General features: G+C 36.9%; 2 protein-coding genes across 3 annotated transcripts; both read left to right on the top strand.

Moving 5' to 3' along the window:
* The first annotated feature begins 971 nt into the window (after positions 1-971).
* On the top strand, positions 972-4,587 carry LOC122278634. The gene is made up of 3 exons (XM_043088815.1): positions 972-3,529; positions 3,635-3,722; positions 3,817-4,587. Exons 1-3 carry the CDS (start codon positions 972-974, stop codon positions 4,585-4,587), a joined length of 3,417 nt encoding a protein of 1,138 aa, XP_042944749.1.
* A 13,066-nt stretch (positions 4,588-17,653) lies between these two features.
* LOC122280067 (translin) lies at positions 17,654-20,723 on the top strand. Of its 2 annotated transcripts, none has more exons than XM_043091018.1 (7): positions 17,654-18,091; positions 18,447-18,543; positions 18,633-18,748; positions 19,361-19,405; positions 19,859-19,884; positions 20,095-20,245; positions 20,398-20,723. In XM_043091018.1, the coding sequence occupies exons 1-7, from the start codon at positions 17,707-17,709 to the stop codon at positions 20,508-20,510; spliced, it is 933 nt and encodes a 310-aa protein (XP_042946952.1). In that variant the 5' UTR covers positions 17,654-17,706; the 3' UTR covers positions 20,511-20,723. The 2 variants fall into 2 exon arrangements, with proteins under 2 accessions (XP_042946952.1, XP_042946953.1); XM_043091019.1 differs by having other exon boundaries at positions 17,655-18,091; positions 20,110-20,245.
* The last annotated feature ends 1,082 nt before the right edge of the window (positions 20,724-21,805 follow it).

The following is a 21,805-nucleotide window of genomic DNA, read 5'->3' on the forward strand; positions in this document are numbered from 1 at the left end:
GATCTTGCCGCGCCGTAGCCTCATCGGCACTGTCAGCCTGATCTCCTTCATGTGAATTCGCTGCTTCTCTCTCTCTCTCTCTCTCTCTCTCTCTCTCTCTCTCTCTCTCTCTATGTCTTACTCCGGCCAAGTCCCTGTCTTTTGTTTGAACTCATCCCCCGTCGTCTGCCAGCCGTACCCAGCCCATTGCAGAAAATATAACCCCATCCAGGTATGCTCTCTCCTTCGACAGATTTCACTATATTTGTTATATATAAGTGTATGTTATTAACTTATTGTGCTTTTGGGAGAATTCTAGATGTATATATATTGCCGTATATCATTTAAATTCTATTATATAATCATATATATATTTGTTTGTTAAATGATATAGAGGTTAATTTTCTGTCCATTTCTTTTTCCCACATATTTCATACCTCCCAATTGAGTGCTTGGAACTGATATTGCACCAATCTGAACTACCCACACGATTTGAAATGCAATCATGCTTTTGGTTCACACTGTAACAGGGACAATGTCCAAAGTAGACCAAATAAGAATTGACTTATTGATAGTTTTTGCCAATAAGATGGACTGAAAATACACCAATATGGGATTAAACCAACTCTAAATATGTTGAAGACCCTTTTGATTCGCTGTTGAACAATTCTCTGTTTTGCCTGATGCTCTATGGACAGTTGCCTATACTAATATAATTACTAGTTTAGTTGAAAGTGTCCATTTTATTTCACGACATACAATGGTCCATTCAACCTCCATATATATACAATGATGGACCTTACTAAATCTACTCGATGATTTTTGTAACATGCCATGTTCAATTTTGGTACTTTTTGTTGGGTAGATGTACAATTAAATTCCCTTGTGCCTTGGAAGTTGTTGTATTAATTTTTTTTTTTTTTATCAACATGCTTAAGGTCTAAGATATTGATGTGCTTGGTTGAAAAAGTCAAATATCGATTGTGGACAAAATGGACAAGAGTTGGATGCAAGTGCCAAACAGGTTCACATCACGTGAATATGGTGAAGGGATTAATAAACTCCTCACCATGGCAAAACAAAATGCACCTGCAAGTAATACCTTCAGGTGTCCATGTCGAAGATGCCATAATAACTTTTTTCGACCACTAGATGAAGTCGAAGATCATCTATTCACGATAGGTATTGATCCAAGTTATACACATTGGATCTTTCATGGGGAAGGTGAAAATTTCAATGTGAGTTCGTCAGATGATGATGAAGAAACAATTAATTCCAGTGAGAATTACGTTGATGATATGGATGAGATGATAGACGACATTTGGGCTAGATCATTCATGGACCATGCAGACAGGGAACATGGCCCAAGTTCTTCTGATCCTTCAATGACTGATGGCCAATCAAAAAATTTTCACCAATTGTTTGAGGATGCGAAATGTCCACTGTATCCAAGTTGCCGAAAGTTTTCAAAGCTTTCATTTATAGTCAAGCTGCTTCATATTAAAACAATTGGTGGGTGGACTATCAAGTCATTTAACATGGTCTTACAATTGTTAAAATCTGCTTTTCCAGAAATTGAGATACCTAACTCATACCACGAGGCCCAACGCCTAGAGCGTGGTTTGGGTTTTACTTATGTCAAAATTGACGCATGCCCAAATGACTGCATGCTATTTTGGAAAGATGACGCGGACAAAGAAGTTTGTTCTAAATGCAATGAGTCAAGGTGGATGTCAACCAGGCTGAAGAAGGGGAAGATTCCCCAAAAGGTCTTACGATACTTTCCTCTTATACCCAGATTACAAAGATTATTTATGTCGAAGAATATAGCAAAATCTATGAAATGGCATAAAGTAGAACGAGTTGATGACCAGAGTACTCTAAGGCATCCTGCTGATTCTAAGTTGTGGAGGCAATTTGATAAAGATCACCATTGGTTTGCAGAAGATGCTCACAATGTCAGATTGGGTCTAGCTAGTGATGGTTTCAACCCATTCAATAATCTGAGCAAACCGTATAGCATATGGCCAGTGATACTCGTGCCATACAACTTGCCCCCGTGGTTATGCATGAAAGATCCGTATTTAATGTTGTCCTTGCTCATTCCTGGCCCCAAAGCACCAGGGAACGATATCGATGTTTATTTGCAACCTTTAGTTACTGAATTAAAACAGTTATGGGAGGTCGGTGTCCAAACGTATGATGCATCAATGTCTGAACACTTCCAGTTACATGCTGCACTTTTGTGGACCATAAATGATTTTCCTGCATATGCCAATCTTTCAGGTTGGAGCACCAAGGGAAAGTTGGCTTGCCCATTATGCAACGAGGAAACTGATTCCATGTGGTTGAAGCATGGGAGAAAACACTGTTATATGGGTCATTGTCGTTTCTTGCCTGCCGCACACAGTTGGAGAAAGAAAAAAGCTGCATTTAATGGAAATGACGACCATCGACCTCCTCCTCCAGAACTCACGGGACATGATCTACTCCAGCAACTTCTACAGCTTAGGAATGTAGAATTTGGCAAAGGTTCAAGAAAGAGAAAACGTAGACCTGATGAATTGGCCTGGACTAAACAATCTATATTCTTCCAATTATCTTATTGGTCAATGTTGCCTTTACGACATAATCTCGATGTTATGCATATTGAAAAAAACATATGCGATAATGTATTAGGAACTTTGATGGCTATCGAAGGCAAAACAAAAGACACTGCTACTGCACGTAAGGACTTGATGGAGCTTGGATTAAGGAAGGAATTACATCTACAACCGTTAGCTGCTGGCTACTCCATGCAAATTGGCTCGTACACGTTGGATTTAGGTCAGAGGAGACGCTTATGTGAATGGCTTGCAGCTGTTAAATTTCCAGATGGTTTTGCCTCAAACATTCAAACATGTGTTTCAGTTCATGATGGAAAGATAGCAGGAATGAAAAGTCATGACTGTCACGTCTTCATGCAAAGATTACTTCCAGTTGCAATTGGTGGGTTTACCCGACCTGATATACGGCTTGCATTGACCGAGTTTAGTTCATTCTTCAAGGCTTTGTGCGCACGGACATTGACATTAGAAGTATTGAAGCAACTACAAACAGATATTGCAATCATACTCTGCAAGCTTGAGATGATTTTCCCTCCTGCGTTCTTTGATATAATGGTGCACCTCGCCATTCATTTACCTCGTGAGGCTTTCCTTGCGGGCCCAGTTCAATATAGGTGGATGTATCCTTTTGAACGATATTTGAGAAAATTCAAGCGTTATGTCAGGAATAACGCTCGTCCAGAAGGGTCAATTGCTGAAGCCTATGTTCACGTTGAATGCTTGACCTTTTGCTCCTTGTACATTCATGATATTGAGACCATAAATAATCGAGACGATCGAAACAAGGATATAGATAAGAATACCGAATCTGAATCTATATCTATTTTCTCACAAAAGGTACGACCTTTGGGCTCCCCTAACTCCAGAAGATTAGAGCAATCTATTCTTGCAAAGGCAAGTTGGTACGTGCTCAATAATTGTGCAGAGATTGGCCAATACCTTGAGTAAGTTGTTAACCTTGACATTAAGTATGGCAATAGATCTACTCTGTTCTAATTTATATCCTTCATATGACATCAGAATTGATTGTTGGTTTCATGGTTATGTAGGGAGCACTATACAAGGATGTCAGAAATTTCCTCAGATAATGTACAACATAGACACCAATTAGAATTTCCAACCTGGTTTCGCTGTCGAGTAGGTTACCTATAGAATCTATTAAAAAAAATTGTCATTACCTTCTTAAAATGCTATATTGTTTTTCTAACCTGTTATACCCCATTATTGACAGATTCAAGAACTGCGTGCAGCAAATATTGAGTCTATCTCTGATGACATATATGCACTTGCCTGTGGGCCAGACCCATGGGTTGCTTCACATGACGCTTGCATAATGAATGGGACCAGATTCCACACTGTGGCGCGTGGACAATATCGTCGAACCCAAAATAGTGGGTTGGTTGTTAAAGGGGAGCACCAATCAAAGCCTATTGATTTCTATGGTGTTTTGCTTGATATCTTGCGATTACGCTATATGGGTTGGCGTCATGTATATTTATTTAGATGTGACTGGTTCGATGTTGGTGATAGGAGGAGAGGAATACGTGTTGGCCACCACATTACAAGTGTCAACACTTCTCGCAAATGGTATAAGGATGAGCCATTCGCCCTTGCCTCTCAAGCAACCCAAGTGTTTTACCTTAAGGATTTGGGGTTGGGTGGTAGTTGGTCTGTCGTTCAAAATGTGACAAATAGGAACATGTATGATGTTCCAACTATACCATTGGTCAATGATGATGACCATGAAGAGCATAATATGGATGTACCTGCCTTCCAAGAGAACGAAGCTAGCTACGTTCAAGTAGAACCCGTGGCCAGTACATCTGGTGTCACACTTCCGTTGCATAGATCTGACGTTGAACCACTCCATGTTGGTGCTAATACAAGTTTGAATCAGCCACTATCCCTTCCTGATGATGACGACTTCATTGACGATGATGAAGTCGTTAGCAATGATGAATATGTAACGGGCAGTGAGACTTCATCTGACAATGGTGTGTGATGTGCTGAATTACTTAAACCCAATCTATTTTCCATATTATAACACATGCTCAGATCTACTCTGTTTTATAGAATATATATTTGATTTATTAACACAGCAAACATCTGATGCAATTTCTAGGCTAATGTGTGTCTTGCACTGATGTTGAACTAGCTACTGTGGCTAGCTAGTTCAATACCAGGTTCAAAATTTACACCTGCTATTGAGGGTGTTTTTCTGATTGTTAGATCTATTATAATAGCTAAGGGGAAGTTTTTCTATTTATGAGTTTTAGGCCCAAGATGATTTCTGTTATTGAAAATTAGATTACTGGTGTTAAAGTTGAGATGTAACACATGATGAGAATTATGTTACCTGCAGATTAAGCACCAGGATCAAGGAAGAATTTTGCTCCTAATGCATCCATTAAGAAGCCCCCAAGGAATCATGAAGATCTAATGACAATTACGGGTGACAAAAATGTGAAGGCCTTTCAAATAAAAATGGTGTAGACCAGCTGACACAGCTTGTCTTGTTCAATAGATCTGAAATATGCATGTTGGAACGTAAGAGTTATTTCCCATGATTTGCCTTTGATGGCCTTCCGTGTATCAAAGTGTAGAAATATTGTATATGTATTAGGCAATTGTTCTGTTTTGGCCTCCAGTTTTGTATATGTATTTCCAAGAGTGTGCTATGTACATGTGCTGCTATGTATCCTCTAGTATGGCAAACGAGACAATGGGGAAGATTTCACTAGTTCATTCTACAGGAAAAGCCCCCACGAAATTCCTCTCCTTGTATGATGATTAAGCACCAGCATATAAATAAGAAGAATATTATTTATATATATATAGAAATATGAATATAAATTCCGGCCAGCAACATTGAGGAGTTTTTGCTGACAATGTAGCATATATATAACTCCAATATATATATACGGCATATTGTATATAACGGGAGAGTTAGTTACTTTACCCTGCAATATTTATGGAGGATTTCATACCTGAAACATCAATATTTATGCATATATATCCATAAGTAGCGCAAGTATTCTGCAGCTAATCTATAAAATAGCAGTTAAAAAAAAATAACGTCGCAGTTATTAGGAATGTACATGTAAGCTTCCAGATATATAGAAAAAGTCAAATCACGCCTAGTTTGTAAAAACCAAGAGAGACTATTTAGCACAAATCAGCCCAATTCTTGTGCAGTTAATCTATAAAATCAAGATAAAAAAATCAGATCTATAGGTTCATGATGGCTACGGCAAAATAGCTGTCATCTGATGTATAATGAGCAGAGATCAGCGCTGCAAGCTATACAATTGCTCAGTACATGTATGATGTTACAGTTTCTAGACTTCACTTGCGCGGGAGAAGTTTATCAGATTATAGCGGGATAACAAATTTAACAATGAGTTACAGGAAATACAATTGAGATATATTTCTGAATATATTGTACATTTTGAGATACTTGGCTGAAACAGGCTCACGACACTTCTTGCTCCTCCATTCTGCAGGCTAGATTTTATATCCCACTTCCTTCCACCATTAACAACACTTGAGATTGTTTCTGCCGCACACTTGGTAGGGCTTTAGAGACGATGGGTTTCTACATTGGTGCATGCACATGAACTTCATTAGATTCTACTCCTCCATTTTCTGCTCTATACCTTTTGGTTCTCCTCCATTTTCTGCTTTTATACAGTGCTTCATTTACAGAGAGTTGTACATTCTACACATTATCTTAAAATCTGTCAACAAAGAAGCTTATGCATGGTAGCTGATGGCAAGCTTGGGTGTTTCTAGTGCAGGATCAATGAGGACTCTGTCAACTAGAGGGAGAGGCCGGGGACGTGTGTTGCCTGCCACACTTCGACCACCGCAGCAAGCACCAGCAGCTTGGACATTGAGAGATGAAGCTGATGAGGTTCACTCTGATGACTCCACTCAACCTCCAGATGATCCATGGCCATTTCCAGCTAGAGAGCCTCCATGTACTCATGCAGAGGTGAATACAACAACAGAGGGTAAGTACAGCTATTTTTGCTCTGTAACCTTTTCACGTTAGAGTTAATTAAAACAGTTTCTTGGGAGGTTATAGCGTTTGTAGAGTAAAACATATATACAAGCAAATGTGCTATCTGTTTGTGGTTCGGCTTATGCAGTTGGCGCATGTGGTAGTAAACGTGTTAGGGGAGTGGCAAAGGGAACGGAGTTTGAGAGGTTGCGCAAATACGGGAAGATACCACTGGACATACATGATGGAAAGATAGGCCCATCATGTAATAATAGAACTGTCTACACAACAAGAGTGACGTGGGTCGTAAAACACCATGCAGATATGAGGCATGTTAGCTGGAGTGCCGTTGATGAGAAGGAGAAGGAGGAACTTATTGAACGTGTTCGAGTATGGGTTTCTAACTACTCTGATTTACATATGCAAAATGATTAGACTTGTAATATCCAAACTATGTGTTGTTCGCTAGTATGAGTCTTTTTAAAGACTGAGTATATGTGACATGGGTTTATGAAGGCAGGGTAGTGTACTGGACATATATGCATGGTTATAAAATGTGCTAAATAATCGAACATGATGAGTTTAGTTCACAATTGTGCAAGGATATGTGAAAGTGGAATAGAGTAATGTGTATGTGAAAGTCTGGTAACAAACATGGTATGCTTGTTCTGTGATACTTAGGTGTTTTAAGTGGTGTCATCAGCAAAAACGCCTATTTATACAGCTGAAAACCGAAAGGTGTGATGGTATTTAGCCAATATCCATATGCTTGGACAAGATGTACAAATAAATATGTAAAGTACTTTCAAAATGCTGATTAATAGGCTATTGAATGACAATATCAGTAAGATCTGATTATTGGGCAGAATAAACAATAATATGTATTCCAATACATGATAAGCCATGTTATTAAGACAATGTAGCCAACACACAGCAAATGACTACAACAGTAAACATGTTTAACAATGAGTTAATTGATAGGCTGACTTTGTATTCGATTGGACGAGGAAAAATCACCGTCGAACAGTGACGAGTCAACTCTCACGAGCTTATAATGCGTTTCATTATAAGCTACACCGTAAGTACTTGACTTATGCAACACATGAGGAGGCTTTGGCTAATGGAGGCACGTTGGTTTCGCAGCCGGTTTGGGAATGGATATGCCGTCGTTGGGCTAGTGATGACTTTAAGGTAAGAGTTATTAAACTGGTAATATTGTAAGTGATTTCAAACCCAATAAATGCTCATAGACATTTAAACCAAAACACCAAATGTCTTCATGCTTGTTCTAAATTACTGCACCTCTTTTAAGCACAACTGGCCCAAGTCTTGATAAATCTATTGCAGAAAATGTCAACCCAAAACAAAGAAAATAGGAGTAAACAATTGGTCAACCACACAAGCAGAAGGACGTCATTTGTTGTTCTAATGGAAAGAAAGGTATGTCAATTTCTGGATGCTGTCTCTTATAAAGTTTGGGTATATTACATTCTCAGCAACAGAATGTGTATTGTTAACAAGTTGCCAATGTTCATGTAGAAGGACAAGAATCTGATTGATTTCTATAGAGATGTGCATTGGTCGAACAAAAAAGGGAGATTTATCACACCAACCACAGAAGAGAATTATGTGAGCCTTTTAATAGTGCATGCATAACAATATGAAGTTAAATTAGTGTACAATTGAGGTATATTTAAAGACAGTATTGGTTATAAATTTTGAAAATTGTCCAAACATGCTGAAAATATGCATCTAATACACTGTTATATTCAGGGATCATTCCTAACATGACTTGTTATTGCTGGTTATGACAAAAATAATTTCGAATAGCCAATATACAGCTGTACTAAATATATGTTGGCTTCTCTAAGTATTATTTGGTAGAGCTAGAGGTTATTCTATGTATCATGCTAACATGCATAAGTTTTTCATGTGCTAGAATGAGATGGTTCGAATGATGAATGCCAAGGTATCTGAAGATCGCAATGATGAAGCAGCAGCAACCATATTCAGGGAAGTTTTGGGACATAGGTCAGGGTATTCTAGGGGCTTAGGACACTCAGTTTTGCCTGATTTGCCTAAACTGCCAAGAGTGCCCAATGAGGAATATGAACGTCTTGCTGAGGAAAATGCAAAAAATAAGAAAAATGAAGAGATCCAAGGTGGCTTAATGGCAATGAGGGACCATATGTGGGAGCATGAGGAACGTGTAAACATGCGTATGTCAGGAGTTGAGACAGAATTAGAGACTCAGAGAGAGACTCGAAACAATCCATAGCCAGCAACATGCCAGCAGCAACTACTTTTGAGTTTTGACCAGATATGGCTACACTATGTATGAAGCTATGAAAACCAATCTATTTACTACTATTACACTTTTGATCAGTCCTATGTGGGAAATGTACTCTTGATGGAGAGGGTGAAGGACCTGCAGGTAAACAACTTCGTTTAGTGATGCATAATAAATTCCTGCCATATTAATTGAATCTCTATGGATAGGGAGATGTTGCAAGAAATGGATATCTCATAAGAAGGGACATATTGTTATAAGGATAGGCATAGTTAGGAGGTGAACATGGTACTGCTTTGTTTGCATGTTGATAGTTGGTAAAACATTTGGAGATTAGTTGCAGTAGAAAACATAAAGTAACCAATTTAGTAATATGGAATACAATCTTGTCTCACAATTTCCTCAGTTTGTAGTAGTTATGGTGGTTGTTTTATATACACTGCAAAGACTAACTGGTTTGTGTGTAGGTATATTTTAATTATTTATTCATGTTGCAAAGTTGAGATTCGAGATCATCTAACTATATTAAACTGAAGTCGTACTTAATTCCAAATTGCCTAACTTAAAGTTGATGCTGAGAAACTCAGATTAACTAAGGAGAAATGGTTTTTTTCCTTACATATTTTAATGTCAAAACAAGTGTTGACTCTTACTAGAATAAGCATAAGTGTGCTGTAGGTACTGCAAGGTGTTTCAACTACTACAAATTTTTATTATTAGAGTAATGTGTATGGGTCTGGAGATAATACACAAAGCCATGTTCATAATAGTTTTGAAATTACAAAAGAACATTGACTTACACACACTATTTTTGGCTAATTCTTTCATTTTATAGTTGAGATCATGAAGAACTTACTGCTAGCAACTCCATCATAATATAAACTGAAAATAGTAGTAGTTTTCAGGGCATATATTAACCCCATGCAGTAGTATATAAAATGGTGGTTATTAATCTGTACAAACTGGTCTGAGTTTATGTTATTGTTGAATTGCAACAGGTCAATTCCCTCATCTTTTCAAGGTAGTGATGATTTGGTTGTGCTATCCAAGACCCCTTACAAGTAACATTGAAAGCAGATTTTTGAGTGCGAGTATGTACTTCTATGTTGGATTTTTGAGTGTGACTGTTGGCATGTAGAAATTCCAAGTATGGATTAAATGTGGGACTGCTAAACCAAGTATCAAACTCATATATTTGAGGGATTAATATCTATTTGGCACTTTTTGTGGCATACTACTTTCAGTTTATATATACTGCATGTGTTACTGACTTTCAAGGTAAACGAGGTTGGGTCATATGTGGTGAAGGGATTAATGGACTGCATTCACAAAACGTTACATGATGAATATATAAGAAAATTACTGAAAATATACATGTATATATATATATATATATATATATGTATATCTATATGTGCAAAACCAGTTGCAGTCACACGAAACCAAGAAAATGTTGATAAGGACAAATATGCATATGAACTTTACCAAAAGTGGACAATTGATTGTAAAATTCCGATTGTGAAATTTCAGATTGAGAAAATTAAAGTGTTTGAAAACAGTTTGAGTTTTCAATGTTCCTCCCAATCAAGCAAACTAATTTCCCTAGTATATAATCGTACTGATACCAGACATTAATCGATGGCAAATTCCTTCCTATTGGATCGAAATACACAAATCAGAAAACCAAATCCAGATCCCCTACGATTTCTCAAAACGCCGAGTATGGGTTAATGAAATACGTACCTAGGTTTTACTGCGGCGAGTGGAAAACTGCAGCAAAGATTAACTGCCGATTCCCAAATCGCCGAGATGCAGCATGGACTCTGCAAAGAACATAATCGCCGATCGAGATGGATGGGGACTTACGGGGAACGACAGGCTTGCGGCTAGGTCAAATCAATATGCGGCGATTTTCTCCATCCAGTGGATAGGCAGACACGACACCACTCTGATGGTCAATATCGGCGGCCAAATCTGCCGTAGTTGAGGCCAATTAATCGGCATGAAATTTGCGGCAAGAATTTGAGCAAGTGTCAGGCCAATTTTTTGGCGTGTGTTCTGCGAGACGGAAACCGTGGATTAAGACCGGTTTCCACAGTTTTGGTACTTTTTGTGGCGACAATTCTTCGCCGTAAAAAACCGTAAATGTTGTAGTGACATGTCCTGTGCAAATTGTGATAAAATAACTCGATATGATTATAATGAAAATTTCTTGTGCTATAATTGCAAAAACATGAGCATCAAACAGCCATGGTAAGTATTTTATCTCATCATTTTAAATGATCATTTTTTACATGATAAATATAACATAGTAATTGTCAAAATTAGGCAATAATAATATTTTCATTAATTATAGTTGTTGAGTCTATTTAGAAGTAGAGGACAATACTAGATGTATAGCGGTTGTTGCCTTTGAACTGATAGCAAAGAAATATTGAATTCTACAATTGTTGATCTCTTCGAACACAAAGACGAGGTAAAACATATGTACATAAATTTATTTAAAAAAATTCAATGCAATATGTTTTTATATTTTATTATTATTATAGGAGCACCAACCACATTTAGCAAACATTGCAAGTATTGTTTCAGAAAAGAAATGGATTATACACTTGCGCGCAGAATTGAATCAACATGGACAATTACGCCAAAATAAACTCATTGTGCTCTCTTGCCAGCCTATAAATCAAGCTACATCATAAACACTCAAAATCTCTTTTTGTTAGACTTCTTACTATTGTAATTATATAGTTAAATAGGACGCTAACTTGTATGTAAAGTTCATGTTTATTTCTATACTTTTAAGTTCATGTAAATTTCTCACTGTTGTAATTATATACTTAAATAGGATGCAAACTTCGAATGCTCGCTTTGAGCTGCCTGTCTCTCTCACCATGCTCTCTCTCTCTCTCTCTCTCTCTCTCTCTCTCTCTCTCTCTCTCTCTCTCTCTCTCTCTCTCTCTCTCTCTCTCTCTCTCTCTCTCTCTCTCTCTCTCTCTGTGTGTATGTGTGGCAGTTCGACAGATTCAATTGCGGGTTCACATGCCTATTGGTTCATCAAAGCCACTTTGCAAAGATAAATATTCACTTGCCTCTATGATATTACCATCAACTTAAACTTTTGAATAATATGTTCAAAGGTAAATAAATTGAATGAATTCACCCATTTGCATCCACTCAAGTGTTTGAGACAATTATCAATTGTTTAACATGTGTTTGATTGGGTCAGTAAACTTGATAGGAATTTCGCCGTTTACGCAAAAAGATAGATACATAATCAAGTTCTTAGTTATTGAAGAAATAGAAGGAGCTTTAAATTCAACTTCAAAAATTTGTGGGAGCCTTTGATTGAAATTCAAAATCTTCACCCTTATTATTTGTGGGCCTCATAGTTATCAAAAGCACGAGGCATTAGTTGATAACTTAATAGTTTCTTCTTTTCTTTTGGTTGGAATTCACTGTGAGCATTCCTTTTCATTAGCTTTGCTTCTCGTGGGTCACGTTTGTATTTGGACCGCGTACACCACTCTACTAATTACATAAAGTGATTTCTAAATTTTAGACTCAGTAGACTAACCATGCCATCTTTGGCATGTTGCTATCAAATTTAGCCATGGTGAAGCATGGATTTAATTGATTAGTTCTTGGGGTACTTGCTTTTTAGACGAAAATATGTTTTCCTTCTTTTCCTTCGTCTTGAATTATTGCTTTGATTCAATTTTATTTTTAATCACACAGGTTTATTTGGATGAGATAGAGCAAAATCATTTAGTTAGGTTGGTAAATTTATTTGCCCTTCTCTCCAGTAAAGAGGAAAAAAAAAATTAATACCTATTATTGCCTGGAAAGTGAACATGCGAATATATCTTGTCATGTTGTTCTTGGAATTTAGGAATTAATTATATCTATTCTTTAAACTTTTGAAATACGAGATCCAAAAGTAAATGTTTATACTTACAATAAAAAAATGTATTGACAAAAATGGGTGGCCTTCATAGTGAAAAATGTTCACCAAATGTTGTTTTGTTTTAGAAACATCAGCATTTTAAACAAGAGATTTTGGTAAGCTTAACCAAACAATATTTTATTTTTCCTAAGAGAAATAGTCTTAATTTGCTTATGGATGCTACATTTCATTTAAGTGCATACTGTGCATTCAATTCTTGAGTTTGCTGCCTAACAAGATCCAAGATTCTCATTATATAATATGAGATAAAAAGGGAAATGATTTAGTCAAAAATCCTTACTCATATGCTACTCGTGATAATATGATGATCTGCTTTACACGACGATCCTATCTGGAGTTAGTCATGTTTTGCTGCCTATTATGCATCTTGCAGCATTTAATGGTAGACAACCCTTACTAGTATTTATATATAGCCGAATAGATGATGGATGATAAACATGCCTTTTGAATTCAAGCATATTTATATTAATATGTATATAATTAATATATATATATATCGAACTCCAGTCGTCTAGAAAACAAGTTGTCCATATTTTCAAGGAAACAGACCCGAGCATATCGGTTAGGGTGAAATAAAAATTTGAAATCTGACTCTTAACTCTTATCCTGATTTTACTCTCTGAATTTGACTCTGTGAAACGTAGATCATGTGAGCCCATGGTCAGATTTTTCATTAAGTGTTGTTTGGTGCATGGTAGTGTAAAGGGCTTGGCTCGTGTGGAAGCCCAGTTGAGGAATGAAAAATCAAGGTCTAGCCCTTCCCATTAAATGGTGCCGTTTTGTACAAAAGGCCGGGGTGGGGGGAGAAAATCTTAAAGAGAAATGATTTTTGCAGTTGGCAAATATAGTCAGCATGCAGTCGCTTTGAAAAAAATAAATTAATATGAGACCTATATGAAAAAAAAAATTATAAAAAAAAATTATTTTTATAATTTTTTTTTATTCATTTCGTACAGTCATAAAAAAAATATTTTTATAATTTTTTTTTATTTATTCCGTACAGCCGTTTGCATGCCGACTGCATCTAGCAAAGCCCAATCCTAAATTATTTTTCACTTCCTCCCTCTTTCTCCTGTGCTACACTACCCACAGCTCCTTCTCTTCCATTTTTCTTCTTCCCATAAGCACTGAGCCTGCGACTCACTCTCGCCGTCCCAGCTGGCCTTAGCCGCTCTGCCTCTTGGCTACCACCCATGCCATCCCAGCTAGCCTCAGCCTCACCGCCTCTTGTCGGTAAGTCTCCACCAGTCCCTCTCTGTTCTCTATTTCTCTTCCATCACTCTTTCGCATTCTAGTTGCCCTCTCCACCATCAACTAAGACCTTTATCTTTTTTTTTTTAGCATGCAACACCTCGCCGCTGCAGCTTGTGCTTTCAACCAATAAGCTCATATCCCTCCAACTCTCATTTCTCTCGGCCTCTTGCCTCCCCCAATTCTTCCTCCCTTTTTAATTCATTTCTATCACAGCATTATACACAATTTTCCCGTTGTTTATAGTTCCACCATGAGCACCGCCACCTGCCGCCCAACACACCGTCCGACCAAGACCATCGTTAAGCTCCACTAATCTCCTCTCTCTAGATCCCGAAATCAAAACCCATTAGGGGTATGACACTTCCAACCTCAACCGCGCTCGACTCCCCTTCTATCGACATTCCCATTGTAAACCCGACGTGCCAGTCCAATGCGGCAGTGTTGAGTACTCCTCTGTCTCTCTCTGTTTGACTCACCCTCTGCCTAGCTTTTGTAACAACTCTGAACCCAAGCATCCGTGCTCTTCCTCTTTTGGTGTCACTACCGTGAGCTCTCTCTCTCTCTCTCTCTCTCTCTCTCTCTCTCTCTCTCTCTCTCTCTCTCTCTCTCTCCCTACATCCATTGCTCACTATCAGATGGTGAGATTCTAGGTTGTTGGCCACCCATCGATGATGCCCCTCTTGTGCTCTCTCACTGTCGTACTCCATATCTCACTGCCCAGCAACACATATGCTATTTTTCTCTCCCTTGGCTTCCTTGGAGACACCACATAACCATCATTGAGAATATTGCATAACCCACTGTTGGGGACGGCCTTGACCAGCAGTGGTGCTCTGGGGGCCTCAATCATCTATAATCCCTACATGTGCACTGTAAGTAAATTCTCGTATTGAATCATTAAATATTAACATGGAATATATATTACTATTTGAATGTTGTTGCAATCTGGTTGTGAATGAGAAGTGGTTGGGGGCCCTATTGGTATAATAACTGTAACTGGTGGTGTATTGTTGGCCGAGGGATGGTTGAAGTGTTGAGAATCTAGTGTAGTTGTGAAATTGTGAAACTGTAAACTGTGTGCTACATTGTGTTGTATGCCGAACTATGTTGTGCCATGTCATCCAATATATGCTTGTTGCATATTTGCATTTTATTTATTACATGCCATTAAATCGTATTAATTGTGCTCTATTCTATGTTTGTGCTGTAAACTTAGAAAAACTGTGGTTTGGGTGTCAAAGGTCTAAAAACGTGTTTTGTGGATGAGTGCATTTTACAACCCCAAGCCAAGATGGGACATTATCTCGATGAAGTTTCTCTGGTCACTCAGAAGTGTGTAAAACTGAGTAACATCCTCTGAATTGTTGTCGAGTGACAACGGGTTCGGATAAGACGGTAACACTCTTGTGCCAATTCCGTGGCCTCTCCGCTAACAGAGACTAGAGGATATGTGGTCATGTACCATCAAATGCAAAGCTAGGCATCGCTCGTAATGAAATCGTACACACAGTCGTTACTTGTGATGTGACAAAAGAAGCCAAAGTGTGTAGGTGGTCCCTATGGGAGATTATGGTACTTACCATAACAAATGAATATTTTCTGCATATAAAATGAGATTTTGGTGTGAGTGGGTTGTCTAAATATTTTTTGGTAAAGATAAAGAAAAAGTAAATTTTGGGAATAACCTTTATGTTTGTCAATATGCGTGTCGTTGTCTATTTTTCCATTGTTTGTATTTCTTGGTGGTTAATCTGTGAATTTATTTGCTGAGATTGTGAGATCTCATGTGGTGTTCCCACCTGCGGTTCCATTTCAGAGAACCGTAGATTTTGATGTAGATGACGTTTATGAGCATGGAAGACTGACCCCACCTAAGGAGTGGTAACCTAGGGTTTATCCCTGTTGTAGCTAATTGGATTCTTAGTTTATTGTTTCAGTTGGATGACTGTAATAATCTTTTGGGAATTTCTTTGTTGGATTGTATTTTAGATTTTTTGGTACTTAGTCTGGACTGCATTATTATTTTCTGTTGCGTTTATAACTATGCATATATTGCATATGCACACACACTTGAAGATTGCGTTGGGGGTATGTGCGCACACACCTGCACACTCCATGTTTGAATATCATTTTTATTTTAGGACTTGAAAAAATTGAATTATTTATTATATATTTTTTGAAAGTTTGATAAAATTATAATGATTAGATTAGATAAGTTGAGAGGCTTTCTCAATCAAAACAAGGCTGAAATATTTTATATAATCTAAGCATAAACTATTAGATCAGAAAAAGATTACATAATTATTTATAATTATACCAAAAGAAAATTATATAATAACTTGCTTTCAATTTATAAAGCTACTTAAAAGGATTATAAAAAAATTATATTACTAATTATTTAAATATTTATGTATTAATTTGGTCAACCCGTTTGGGCATCCGCAATTCAATTGGCGAGGAACTTGACCTTTCACCTCGATGAGAAGTGATTTATTCATCCATTTTTTATTGCAACAGTGTTTTCCATAAAAATAAAAGTTGAAAGCCAAGAATACTTATCTAGGAGAATGTCATCTGCTATTTCTAAGATCATTTAGCGTGGCGGGAAATTATCATTCTTCTACTTTCAGTGTAAAAAAATTAATTCAGATTCCACAATCGGTGCCAAATGTTAATAAATAAAAGTAGTGCAACAATCCGAAAGGGAAGAAAAATCTATTCCCAACCTCGCTAAGGTTGTTCTGGGTCTAGATCGGTGCTATGTGAAGCCTCCGGCAGTAGTCCAGTGTAGTTATATTGTATCCGTGTGTACATCCATGGCAGTGAACACTAAATAAATGGAGGGAGACACAGATTTACGTGATTTGATCATAGGCTCATGTCGACGGGAGTTCGGGGAGAGGAAGATCTATTACAAGAAGCTTATTTTATAGTCTCTCATGGTCTCTCATCCTCACTATACAATAAATCTCAATGTCTATCTTCTGGTGGAGATGTCATAGCTAAAACCTCTATCATGAGGTTAAATAAACCTTCTTGAAGAAGTCTGGCCTAAAGTCCTTGAAGTCATTTGTGTCAATGCCTTTTATCTCCTGCCCTTTGCTTTATGTCCTTTCACCCTTTCTTTATGTCTCTTCATCTCTTTTTTATTCACATCACCTCTCTTCTCTCTACACTCTACACTCTCTCAGCCTTTCGTCCATTCTCTCTCTCTTCTCATTCATCCCTCCCGATCAGTTCCTTCTTATTAGGCTGGGCCTAAGAAATACAATAGACTAGGTATATTTTATCCATTACAATAGCATTAGATGATATGTTCATAAGTAAAATATAATAAAGAATTTTTAAATATCTAATGCCACATTATAGAATGATAAGATAATAATGAGAATCGAAATGATAAGTAATATTACTCTTTACCGATTAGAATGCATAGAATTCAATTTGACCTTATTAGACCACAGTATATGTATTTAGCCGTAAATATTAACCAATACAATAAACACATTACCATTTTTGTAACGGAGACGAACCCCGCCATATAAAAGTATAAGCTTGGAATTTGTAAAGCACAGCCAAAAAGCAACGGAACAGAGGTTCGAAAAATATGAGACCAGCTTTTAAAAACGCTTATTTTAACCTCTCAAAATCCTTAAACCCTAATCCTAAGATACCCATCTTCTTCCCTCTCCACGCATTCCTCCCCCTCCCTACCTTTCAATCACCGACGTTTCGCTTCGGGAGCGGTTCGTTTCGTACTCCCTCTCCCTCCTCTGTCTCTCTCTGCTCCTCTTCGATGGCTGGCGGCGGTGAAGCCCAAGCTCCTACTTCGTCCCCTTCGCTGGAGAAGCAGTTCGAGGACTTCCGAGTTCAGCTCCAAGAGTCCGGAAGCTTGCGCGAACGTATTCGAGCTGTGGTGATGGAGATCGAGTCCACCACCAGGCTCATGTATGCTAGTCTCCTTCTAGTCCACCAGTCTCGCCCAACTCCTGGTACTATAACAACAGCCCCAGTCTCATATACAGCTTGTATTTTTATTTTTTTATTGTATCTTGTCGATTTTTCCCTATTTTTGTTTTCGTGTAATATTTGGAATCTATGAAACCTGGGGTTCCTTCCACACCTACAAAAACCTTGTTAGGTCAAGGTGGGCTTAGAACATCAAATACAAGTAAGATGGGTTCTATCTGTTTGGTAAGTGAGAAAAATTGAGGAGAAAATGACTCTGGTTACTGGAACTAGACGAGCCTCAAATTTTTATTTATAAAAAAAGTTTAATGGTGTTAGACTCAGGAGATCAATCACGGACTATTAAAAAAATGTGATTCTTTTTTTGTTTGCAAAAAGAGCTTTTAGAGAAGGCTAAAGCGCAGATTGGTGTACTGAAGGAGCTTTACAATCGACTTGCTGAGGTTCTTCGTGAATGCGATGGGCAGTACTACAGGTGAGTGAGACATTCTAGGAGCCCATTCAATTTATGTTTTACTTTGGTCTGTATGATTGGCTAATGCCTTTATTGTTGTTTCATTAAAGGTATCATGGCGATTGGAGGAGCGAGACACAGACTGTAGTTTCGTTGCTTGCTTTCATGCATTGGTTGGAAACAGGAAGTCTTCTTATGCACTCTGAAGCCGAGGAAAAACTTGGGTGTATGTTTTTTACTCTATTTTTGCTTCTTTGATAATACTACTTTGGTTTGATAATGTATGGACTTTTATTTTTATTTTTTTCTAGTTGGTGTCTCTGTGAGGGAATGACTCTTTGTTACTTGAGCTATGCACATGACATTTCATAACTTTCCAAGTTATAGAAACAGCTGAAACTGCTAGGACCATATTCCCATATGATTTGATCCTAGGACCTCTCACACCAGTGCAATGCTACACTGCCCGCATCTTTGAGTTTATGGCCAGAAGGAACTTAGGACTTGATCTCATGTTTGTTATATGTTTCTTTTTCTAATATTTTGTCTTCATTTCTTTTTATGAGTAAATGTTAGTGTTCTCTAGATGTTGTTTCTCTTTTTATATGGGGATGAGAAAGAAGTGGCAAAAACTTGCTCATTTTATCTTTTATTACTCCCTTTGCATTCTTGAATCTTTGTTACCAATTTATTCTTGCCTGAATCTTTGTTACCAATTTATTCTTGCCTATAATGTTTTGCCTCGTTTCTGGTCATATAAGTCGGAATTGCCAGAGTAATTTCTGATCACTTATGCAGTGAACTCTGTTCTAATATTATTCATTTTTCAAATATGCAGTGAACAATTCTGGGTTTGGCCTGGATATTGAAGATTATCTTGTTGGTATGTTTTTTAGCAGTGTCAGATATTTACTTTTGTCAACTACTTTATAAAAATAATTTTTCAGATCAATTTAAATATTTATCATCCACATTAGCCACAGATAGGGTCTTTATGTTTCTTCCTCTTATCTATGGGCCAAACACCATGAACACGCAGACAGATGATTATATTGTAGATGCATATCAAAGTCCCTCCTCGCAAATGGTTTTTCAATACAGATGCATATAAAGAAAGATGATTATCAATATCATGATACGCATGCACTTAGTGGTTATTGGATCCCCATGCTTATATAACCACTTATCAAGAGTCCAATGTTTTACTCTTTTGTTTATTGTAGTTACTAAATCAGCCTGTATTGTTGATGGTTCTTTTTTCTATTTTTTTAATGCAGGTTCTTTTTTTCTTTTTTCTTTTTTTATACACTGATGTTTGAACTTCTTTAATTTACAGGTTTATGTTTCATGTCCAACGAATTGGTAAGAACTGTTCTCCAAAACCACAAGCATGGCATCTTGGTTATACAGGCTTAAAATAATTTTTGCACATTTGTCATCACGATGCTAGTCGCAGACCATTATTTTGAAATTATAATGTGCTAAAGATGAGCAAAGGCGTTAGGTTATATTGCTCATTTTTTCATTAACATCTTATAGAGGTAATCAAGGTAAGAGCTCCTTATGCAGTAGATTGTGCCGTTGCAGCCAAGGTACGTGGTGAACCAAGTGACGGCTGGAGACTATGATTGCCCAAGAAAGGTGTTGAAGTTCTTAACAGATCTTCATGCAGCCTTTCGTATGCTTAATCTTCGAAATGATTTTTTGCGCAAGAAGTTTGATGGTAGGCCATCTAATTGGAACTCTATTCCCATATACTCCTTTATTAATGCAACATCTGCATGTCTGGTATTTTTTTTTTTTAATAATTGTGTATGTTGTATGAGATTTGTGGTCCGTTTGTGTGAATATTCTCGAACCTTTCACCTGTGTCAGGTATGAAGTATGACCTAAGAAGAGTTGAAGAAGTATACTATGATGTTAAGATTCGAGGTCTGACAGCCAATGGTGACCCAATTGGAGAACAAGGAAATCATGGTGAATCTTAGAGTACAGAAGTTGGCCCGGAGGGTTTGTTGCGAACCCTAAGTTGTCTATCAAAATCAGGGATTACTGACGAGGTTTTTGACCTTTGCATTTACCACAAGCATTAGATTTTTTTATGTTTTTCAAGGACTGTAAATGCCTATGAAACGGAAGAAAAAAAAAAAATCTCCCATCAACTTAATCGCCCATAATATCATGTCATATAATTATTACAATTTTTTCAATTTTTCATACAAAATATAATAAACAATTCAATTTTTTTAAATTTTAAAACAAAACTAATATTAAAAAATTATATTGTAATAATATTTTATTTAATTGTTAACAAAATATATCATCTTATTTGAACTGTGTAATCAAATGAGGCCGGATTAACTTGTTTGGAAATAATTGTGCCCATCAATCCTGCAAACTTGTGTCTGGAAATAATTTTTTGATGATCCTTTTTTTAATAAACGGTTACCGTTTATGAATACCACAATGAACAGCTTCCTCATTTTTGATAAAGGAGGAATAAAAGAATAGAAATATCAAGGGAAATGATAGTAGGCATGACCGATGACAACCCTAAGTTGTACCCAGAAAATATTCGTGATATCTTAAAATGTTTCTTTCTTTTGTATTTCTTTTTTCAAAATTTTGCATTTTCTAAGAAGATGACATCTCTAACTGATTCTTCTGTTAAACAATTTTGACAGTTGAAAATTTTAAAAAAATTTACATTCATTCGGTCAAAAAATGGTAGTCGTTTGTCAATCTAAGTACTATAACCCAATTAACAAATGCTAAAGGACTAAGCCAATCCTAATTAATAGAAACGATATAAGAGAGATTATAAATCCTCATTGTATTTGTTCTATGTTTGAGTGAAAAATATTGATATACTGAATAAAATCATAAGATCTCACATAGTTTGTTTTGAGAGCATTACCTAACGCAAGTACACAGCTTTTGGCATTGTCAACACCATCCAGACAAATGGGTGAGGATATTAACCAATTCTGTAAACAAATAAGATACGAAAAACTGTGGAATTAAGGCGTGGTGTTAAGCTCAGTTTTCAAATTTTTTTATTTTAAAATTCAACTTTCACAAACATCTTTCAATCTTAAAAAGAATTATTATTTCAACTTTTCATCGAGTCATTGGTTTAAAATCTCGATAAAAAATAAGAAATACAAAAAACTTTCACAAAAACCAAATCAAAATACCTTTTGAAATCATTAAACAATATTTTAACTCTTATCATCCACTTTACAAATGTTAAAGACATTCTCAAGATTTCATTTAGGCTTGA

The sequence above is a fragment of the Carya illinoinensis genome, chromosome 10, assembly GCF_018687715.1.
Source record: "Carya illinoinensis cultivar Pawnee chromosome 10, C.illinoinensisPawnee_v1, whole genome shotgun sequence".
Classification (NCBI taxonomy): Eukaryota; Viridiplantae; Streptophyta; class Magnoliopsida; order Fagales; family Juglandaceae; genus Carya; species Carya illinoinensis.

What these genes read in the sequence shown, in the direction of transcription:
- LOC122278634 (XM_043088815.1), top strand. Translation starts at nt 972, where the DNA reads ATGGACAAGAGTTGGATGCAAGTGCCAAACAGGTTCACATCACGTGAA. An exon ending in GAGATTGGCCAATACCTTGA is followed by an intron (nt 3,530 to 3,634) that starts GTAAGTTGTTAA and finishes ATGGTTATGTAG; the next exon opens with GGAGCACTATACAAGGATGT. An exon ending in CAACCTGGTTTCGCTGTCGA is followed by an intron (nt 3,723 to 3,816) that starts GTAGGTTACCTA and finishes CATTATTGACAG; the next exon opens with ATTCAAGAACTGCGTGCAGC.
- LOC122280067 (XM_043091018.1), top strand. Translation starts at nt 17,707, where the DNA reads ATGAGACCAGCTTTTAAAAACGCTTATTTTAACCTCTCAAAATCCTTA. An exon ending in CCAGTCTCGCCCAACTCCTG is followed by an intron (nt 18,092 to 18,446) that starts GTACTATAACAA and finishes GTTTGCAAAAAG; the next exon opens with AGCTTTTAGAGAAGGCTAAA. An exon ending in TATTGAAGATTATCTTGTTG is followed by an intron (nt 19,406 to 19,858) that starts GTATGTTTTTTA and finishes TTTAATTTACAG; the next exon opens with GTTTATGTTTCATGTCCAAC.